General features: G+C 29.9%; 2 protein-coding genes across 2 annotated transcripts in view; both read left to right on the forward strand.

The window, feature by feature from the left end:
• LOC111613168 (dynein heavy chain 8, axonemal-like) overlaps positions 1-2770 on the forward strand; it is a 28437-nt gene extending 25667 nt beyond the window's left edge. Inside the window, exons 6-7 of the mRNA XM_023354493.1 lie at positions 2230-2407; positions 2543-2770. Of these exons, the coding sequence (XP_023210261.1) occupies positions 2230-2407; positions 2543-2697 (333 nt within the window). The 3' untranslated portion in view covers positions 2698-2770. The remainder of the gene's footprint in view (positions 1-2229; positions 2408-2542) is intronic.
• Positions 2771-4175: 1405 nt separating this feature from the next.
• The window catches only part of LOC111613167 (dynein heavy chain 8, axonemal-like), a 44467-nt gene continuing 39362 nt past the window's right edge, over positions 4176-9280 (forward strand). The window contains exons 1-2 of the mRNA XM_023354491.1: positions 4176-4349; positions 4485-4635. Coding sequence (XP_023210259.1) covers positions 4256-4349; positions 4485-4635 — 245 coding nt within the window. The 5' untranslated portion in view covers positions 4176-4255. The remainder of the gene's footprint in view (positions 4350-4484; positions 4636-9280) is intronic.

The following is a 9280-nucleotide window of genomic DNA, read 5'->3' on the forward strand; positions in this document are numbered from 1 at the left end:
TTCTCAGAGATTAGTTGTCCACATACCAAGAAGGAGGGTTAAACAAGAACATTCCAGAAAGATAAGACAATAGAAAAGACAGAAAGGGGGACAGGGAACAAACAATTTTAAAGTAATATACATTTATACAAAAATATACATTGGAAATATGGTATGTAGTCACAGTAACTTAACTAACATTTCCTTTTTTGTTCATCTTGTCTTATAAAAAATTTAATTTACTAATTTTTTTTTTTTTGCGTGGTTTTAATCTATATATATATATGTTACTGTGAAAGACCAAAATTAGAGAATGTTGATATTCTCCGGTGAATGACAAAACAAAATACGTCGGTGAAAGACTGAATATTTGGTTATATTATTATACATTCGAACAATCGCTGGTGTATGTAGACAAGCACAGATAAGCTTTGGTGAAGGTCGAAACCAATGTCAACAGAGAGGTCTGTCACCAAATCCTTTGTGGGTAGCCAGAGGTAGGACAAGGTCACACCTCTTTTCCCAGCAACGGTTTGGTAGAAACTGCTCACTTTGTCACTGGATAGTGTTTTTGTTCTTTTGATCCCGTGAGATGGGGATGGGTTTGTCTGGTCGAGTGGCGGAGGATGAGAGGGGTTGTCGGTAAGACGTCGGCGATATCCGAATAAAAGACACCATTAACAGATCAGTTCGTAATTTGTAAAGAAAAGTTACTTTCCATAGATGAGATTTCTTCTCAAGAAATATTGTTGAGAGAAGCAGCTGCAGCTAATTTGAAAAGTGGAGGACAAGGCTATACACGCTGTCATTGCAAAAAGAAGTGTTCCACGAATAAATGTAGTTGTAAAAGCAAGGGACTCTTGTGCAATTCAAAGTGCCATAGCAATTTAAGTTGTTGCAATAAATAAGATTGTATAACGTTAATCACATAATTTATGTGTAAGTTTATTATTGAATTAATTTCTTTTCTGATTAAGAATGTACTGTACGTTTTAGGTTCAATAGTTTATTTACATGTGCTATTACCTAAGCTTTTTCCTATTTTGACATATTAAAAAGTTGCATTTTTGACTTAACGTAATAAAAATATTTTTATTCAACATTCACCATCGGTGCATGCTGAATGTCGACATTTGCTGGTGTAAGTGAGAAATAAGGATATTTAGCAAATATTTCGTACATACACGAAACGACTGTGTGAATGCTGACATTCACCAGAGAATGTTGACATTTGCCAGATATCGGTCATTCACAGTAACATATGTATATAAAAATGGACGTGTGTGTCCCTATATTTCACTTTTCAGCCAAAACTACACATTTGCACATGAATGGTGTTTGTATGTGGTAGTAGCCCCAAGTCTCCATTTGTGTGCTATGGTGGTTGTGTCTCGATAGCTATAAGGGTGTGGGAGATATGGGCTTGAAAGTGGTTGAAAATGGAAGATTTTCTATTTCGATTTTAAAAATTTTCGAATTTGAATTTGTATTCGAATTGGTTTGGTTATAGAACGATTGTAAACATTCCAGAAAATTGATCAAATTGAAAATAGTTTGTTTGACTGGACGTAAAAATTCTGTAATTAGTCTGGAAATGGGGGACCTAATTCTTGCATTTTGTGAAAACGGGTAAGATTGGCTATAATGTAATTATTTTAATCTTCACTATCGTTACTTTTTGCCCACAAATAAAAACTCAGTGAAGCGGGTCTTTGCAGCTAGATTCTAGGTTACTTAGAAAAACAGTCTTTTATATATAAAAAAAAACTATATTACATACAAATGTACGAACAAATAAAAACCCAGCGAAGCTAGTAGTATCCTTGCAGCGAATTCTTGCAGCTAGTATTAAAATAATTTTGTTTTTTTCCCTTTTCTATTATAATTTAATTTTCTTAATTTTAATTAATCGTGAAGATCAAGGTTCGTTTTTATTTTGATTTTTGGTTTAAAGAATGTTTTTTGTCCCAGCTCAGGACCTCATATTTATCCCTTCTATAAAGTATAGTTTGAAAAATTTGCAGAATATAAATAATATACTAACTTTAATAAAAAAAAATTATTTTTATTAAATAATTTTCTATTACATTTAATTGAAACATAAGATATTAGCAGTTTAAAATGTTACAACTAAACAATGAACAATGTGTAGTTTCTGAAATAAGATCTTTCAGAATGATAGCTAAATTTTAATAATATTTTAGTTTATAATATGAAATTTAATAATTTTCCTAATCATTTTATTTTCAGAAATGTTGTGATAAATGTATTTTAGAATTGAATTTTAAAATTCAAGCAATCCATAATTCAATTCAAGATTTAATTGGAATATTTATGACAGAAGGAACTAAGTGTAGAGAGATCTCTACAAAAAAGGAAATTTATATTGCAAATTTACGAAAAACCTATTTTATTGGTGATGATACAGGTATTTTTGAAATAATTTTAAGAGTAAAAACTGTAATTTTATAATTTCTGTTAATTGAAAAGTTCTTTAATATTTTTACTTATTTAATTTCTAAATATATAATTAAGATAAACCTTATCTTAAAAATTTTTACAGATGAAATAGATGCACAAGAAGATTCCTTTTTCTCCTTGCATGAAGAATATGATGAATTAAGACATTTTTTTGGTACAAAGATTACAGATTCTATAATACATTGCATTAGACATTCTCTTGTTGTATTACATAAGAGAGTTGTTTCAAAATCGTAAGTATTTATTTATGAGTAAGTAATTATAGTAGAGCATCGTTTATCTGAATCAATTGGGGACTAGGGTTGTTTGGATAACTGATAATGTATGAAAAAATATACAGTAGACCCCTATAACACTGTTGATAATTCCATATTATATGAATTCCATGTTGTACAAGTCGCTTAGATTTTACAAATATGTGAGTCGTTCACAGCCTGGCACACATATTTGTAAAATCTAAGTGACTCGTATAACATGGAATTCATATAATATGGAATTATCAACAGTGTTATAGAGGGGTCTACTGTATTAACCTATTTCCCGGCAATGCTATGCGGTACCGGGAATGTACTAAATATAGTATCTAATAAACGATAGTGATTGTATTAACCTATCCCATGTTGAAATTTTTCTCTGTTGCGTGTCACTTCACATTAAATTTCCATCAATGTTAAGTCTGATGAAAATTTTTATAATAATAATTGTGGTTATTGTATCGTTAAAAATTATTTTTTTATTTTGTACAAACAAAATAAATATATTGAAAAATATAAAAACAAAAAAAATTATACTTTGGAAGTTAATCTAGTATCAAAAATGTTCGATTCAGCACGACACAGTTCAACTGGAACACTTTTGGTTAACTGACATTTCGGTTGATCAGCTTTTAGATAAATGACACTCTACTGTATATTCATTATAGACACATTCAAATATTAAATAACAGCAGTGGCATGCTGTGACATTTGATGATAGGGAAGCTGTGTTTCTGTAAGAAGCCGTCTTACAGGAGCGAACAGTTAATTCTTTGAATGTATTTTTAATAGATTATTTATCTGACGTAATTAATAAATAGTTATAGTTATTAATAATGCTCAATATAATTACCTCTGTTATTAGATTCAATAGATTTCCTATGCCCTCTAAATGCCGATTCTTGCTTTCATAAAAACATATAACATCTATTAATTTAAATATATCTATTAGTTGTAACTATCTCGTTATAATTTTCATTATTTATTTTATATTATTTACTAATGTTAAATTCTATTCTGCTTCGATTTCCAAATTGCTTCAAATACGAAAGAATCGACGATTTTTTGCGTCTTTTGCCAGCTAAATTGTCAAAGNATTTTCTTAATTTTAATTAATCGTGAAGATCAAGGTTCGTTTTTATTTTGATTTTTGGTTTAAAGAATGTTTTTTGTCCCAGCTCAGGACCTCATATTTATCCCTTCTATAAAGTATAGTTTGAAAAATTTGCAGAATATAAATAATATACTAACTTTAATAAAAAAAAATTATTTTTATTAAATAATTTTCTATTACATTTAATTGAAACATAAGATATTAGCAGTTTAAAATGTTACAACTAAACAATGAACAATGTGTAGTTTCTGAAATAAGATCTTTCAGAATGATAGCTAAATTTTAATAATATTTTAGTTTATAATATGAAATTTAATAATTTTCCTAATCATTTTATTTTCAGAAATGTTGTGATAAATGTATTTTAGAATTGAATTTTAAAATTCAAGCAATCCATAATTCAATTCAAGATTTAATTGGAATATTTATGACAGAAGGAACTAAGTGTAGAGAGATCTCTACAAAAAAGGAAATTTATATTGCAAATTTACGAAAAACCTATTTTATTGGTGATGATACAGGTATTTTTGAAATAATTTTAAGAGTAAAAACTGTAATTTTATAATTTCTGTTAATTGAAAAGTTCTTTAATATTTTTACTTATTTAATTTCTAAATATATAATTAAGATAAACCTTATCTTAAAAATTTTTACAGATGAAATAGATGCACAAGAAGATTCCTTTTTCTCCTTGCATGAAGAATATGATGAATTAAGACATTTTTTTGGTACAAAGATTACAGATTCTATAATACATTGCATTAGACATTCTCTTGTTGTATTACATAAGAGAGTTGTTTCAAAATCGTAAGTATTTATTTATGAGTAAGTAATTATAGTAGAGCATCGTTTATCTGAATCAATTGGGGACTAGGGTTGTTTGGATAACTGATAATGTATGAAAAAATATACAGTAGACCCCTATAACACTGTTGATAATTCCATATTATATGAATTCCATGTTGTACAAGTCGCTTAGATTTTACAAATATGTGAGTCGTTCACAGCCTGGCACACATATTTGTAAAATCTAAGTGACTCGTATAACATGGAATTCATATAATATGGAATTATCAACAGTGTTATAGAGGGGTCTACTGTATTAACCTATTTCCCGGCAATGCTATGCGGTACCGGGAATGTACTAAATATAGTATCTAATAAACGATAGTGATTGTATTAACCTATCCCATGTTGAAATTTTTCTCTGTTGCGTGTCACTTCACATTAAATTTCCATCAATGTTAAGTCTGATGAAAATTTTTATAATAATAATTGTGGTTATTGTATCGTTAAAAATTATTTTTTTATTTTGTACAAACAAAATAAATATATTGAAAAATATAAAAACAAAAAAAATTATACTTTGGAAGTTAATCTAGTATCAAAAATGTTCGATTCAGCACGACACAGTTCAACTGGAACACTTTTGGTTAACTGACATTTCGGTTGATCAGCTTTTAGATAAATGACACTCTACTGTATATTCATTATAGACACATTCAAATATTAAATAACAGCAGTGGCATGCTGTGACATTTGATGATAGGGAAGCTGTGTTTCTGTAAGAAGCCGTCTTACAGGAGCGAACAGTTAATTCTTTGAATGTATTTTTAATAGATTATTTATCTGACGTAATTAATAAATAGTTATAGTTATTAATAATGCTCAATATAATTACCTCTGTTATTAGATTCAATAGATTTCCTATGCCCTCTAAATGCCGATTCTTGCTTTCATAAAAACATATAACATCTATTAATTTAAATATATCTATTAGTTGTAACTATCTCGTTATAATTTTCATTATTTATTTTATATTATTTACTAATGTTAAATTCTATTCTGCTTCGATTTCCAAATTGCTTCAAATACGAAAGAATCGACGATTTTTTGCGTCTTTTGCCAGCTAAATTGTCAAAGCCATTCTTATTCCACACACTAATTTTATTTGAAAATAGTAGGCAAGCCAACAAAACAATTTTGGCATTTTTATGCATTTACAGAGACATTTTATCGCGAAAATGTCGAACAAATTTTTTTATTGAAGTGTTTATATTTAACGTAGGCATTGGCCTTTCTCATTTAATAATGTTTTCTTTTTCATTATATGATTTTGAGCCAAAACTTTTTAAAATAAATTTTCAATTTCGCAATTACATTCCGAATTGCTAGCCATGATATAAGGGCTAAAATTAGAAATAAAGTTATAAAAACTTACTTGGTGAAATAAAATGTGTGGTGGATTTACGTATGTGGTACAGAATATTCTTCAATTATATGAATATACTTTTAAAGAAAATTATAATTTAATATAGTGTGGGGCCGAGGGGGGGAATAAAAAAAACTCTCGACGAACGATAATATGTGATATATATCGTCATCGTCTCCCTTGCCGTTTGGACTGCCGAGCGGTAACAATCAACGACATGTGGAAGCAGTTGAGTCAGAGATAGATGCTTCGTTTACAAACAACACAACCGTTTATTAAACACGAAAGAAGCTTACAAGATTTCCGTGATCTTGGAAGTTCTGCGGCGGTTGCGGCCTCTGGGTCTTCCTCTCCTGTGGTTCCACGATAGTCCCATTTTGAAGGAGTGTCCCTTGTTTGCGAATGAACCATTCCATCATGTCTCGACGACTCCGGGACGATGCGGTCGACTTTCGTTGATGGAAAGATGTCGATCCGAGGTCGGGAGATGGAGATAAAGATGGGTGCGAGACACACACACAACAACAGGTCCATCACTTGGAACTTTCGGGAGAAGAAACCGTCGCGTCCTCGAATTTCCGGGGTTTTATCCGTTTTCTCTCAGATTCCCCTTCTTGATTGGTCTCTCCTCGTCACCTGATGACAATTCGAAACCTTTCGGGGGCGCGGGAGAGGTCAAAATCAAAGTTTAATTTGATCTCCAACCGGAAATGGTCGACGGACTTACATTCTTCTATTGTTTAAAAGTTTTCTATTGTCTAGCGTCGCGTTTTCATATCATAAAAATCTATTTCTAACTAATATATTATTTTCTCTAAAACAATTATTTTAGTGCGAATTTTAGTGAGGGTTCAGACCTGTCCAGAGCCTCACAATAGCTTTGTAAAGAAACGTACATAAAAATAACATAAAATATTGTTTACTCTTTAAATCTTAACCACTTAGTCAAATAGCTCCCTACGAGTGGAATCAGAGACGGTCCTGCTAGGTGTGCATGCACTTGGGCTGCCAAATTTTGAAGGTACCGATATCGGTTAATGTCAAATGCCTCTTTTGTCACATCACTAGTATATCTCAAAGGATGCAACAGGGTTGTTGTAAATTTTAAACATTTTTCATCATAGCTGTAAAAATCTAAATATGTTAAACTTAATAGTCATTTGTTTTTTAACTAATTCATTTTAGGACCAGGTGTGCATGGAAATTTCCAAAATTTACAATTTTTCAGTCACTCTCTTCGAACTGGAAAAATTTCTGTCTTTATTACATTAATAATACGAAGAAATCAGTCTCCACCATACTTGGCTAGAGATGGTTCGGTTAAGCTTTTGTTTAAGTAAAATTTTGGCTCTTTCATCGGGGTTTTGTTTATGTCCCCAATTCCCTAATCGCTTAATTATTTAACTACTTCTTAAGTAGAAATAAGTCGAAACCTGTACTTTATACTCGAATATTTGTAGTCTCGGGAAAAAAGTGGAAAGAGAAATTTTTATGACAACGGATACATATGTTGTAAATGTAAGGAAAATAAATCCTAGAGCTTTTTCTGTACTTCGTGTATCTCTTTCATTCATTAAATTTAGTTGTAAATGACGCTGTCAAAGTAACAGTTAATTTTTTAACATTATACAAGAATTATACAAGATGTTTTTATACATTATACAAGACGTTTTTTTTTACATCTCATTAAACATGGGATATACGAAATAATAATTTCATTGGTTTAACATTGAAAATGACTGGTTTAATATAAAATTGGAGAGCGGAATAAAAATATCAAATATTTTAATGGATTTTTTAAACTTCTGTTAAGTATACAGAACTATCATAAAAACATACCAGTAAATTCTTATTGGTTGGGTTAAGTTATAAATTTATTCATGATTCACAATAATTGGGTGAGGGTGGCCAAATATCTAGCAGGCAGGTGGCTAACAGCCCAGAACTGGTCCTGGATAGAATTGGAAGCGTTATATGTGTAGCATTCACCCAAGGTCCTAGGCTTCCACCAGCTAAACTGGGTGAGGTTGGTGCTCTGTAAAGCACGTGTGCAAATCTGGCTGTTTGGAAGCTGACAATACAGCACTTCCACTTTGCCATTAATATTCAAATATACAATAGCAATCTTTTCTTTTTGTTTCACATGTAGTATAGAAATTTGTAATAAGATACATAATGTGGTTATAATAAAATATTATGTGATTATTTTCATATAATTAAAATTAATATGTATTTATTTTTTAGAAAATACAAGGAAGTGGTGCTTCATCACTTCCAATGACGGCACCACTGAATAACAGTATCTATTAAACAGTTTATATACATATATATATATATATTAACCATATATTAAAATTTTTAGTATTTATCACATTATTATTTAAGTTTTATTATAATAAATTAAAATAAATGTGATAACAATGATAAATATTTTTTTCATATAAGTTATTACCTTTTTTTTTCATGTTTAAAGTTTATAGAAAGATAAAAATGTTAAATTTAATATGTAAGAAATTAATTAATAAATTGAAGTTATTTTTAGAAGTAAATAGCTTGATTAAATTTTGAATTTAGATATTGTATTTAGAGTATAAAAAATAAAAACTTATTAGTTATCATCTTTTGTATTACTTATTAATATAATAATTTTTAAATATTTTATTTTGAAACTAACAAAACTCATGAAAAAGTTCAGTCTTTAGCTTTAAAACGATTTTTTAAATAAAAATAAAAATGAAAAATTATACATTTATTATACATATATTATACATTTTTATTTTTATGTAAAACAATTATTGTTGTGTTTTTTTGTCCATTGGTCAAATCTTTATTATCTTAGAACAGTGATGGGCAAACTTTTAAAGAGCGGGCCAAAGGAAAAGAAGAAAACTTTAGGCGGGCCAATATAATTGTAACCTAGCGCTGCATCTGAAAATCCAGGTGGCGCTATAAAAACATGTGCAGGCCGTCCGCCATATTTCTTTTTCTCTCTTTCGGCTACGCTACGCACGACGAGTGGATGTTCTGTACCGAAGCATGCTTGTAACCGATCGAGCTTTTACTCAATAAGTGTAAAACAAAATTTTGTACATGATTGTAAATAAACTTTCATGGTGAGATATAAAGCTTCGGTTATTTTATATAATCAACGAACACTCAAGTTAAGTGGTGCATCAACCACCACAGCCTGTATTCTTTTTTACTCGTCAGATTAGGAATAATGTCGCGCGGGCCGGATAG

This window comes from Centruroides sculpturatus, unplaced genomic scaffold (assembly GCF_000671375.1).
Source record: "Centruroides sculpturatus isolate CEXI.00-Female unplaced genomic scaffold, Cexi_2.0 scaffold1806, whole genome shotgun sequence".
Classification (NCBI taxonomy): Eukaryota; Metazoa; Arthropoda; class Arachnida; order Scorpiones; family Buthidae; genus Centruroides; species Centruroides sculpturatus.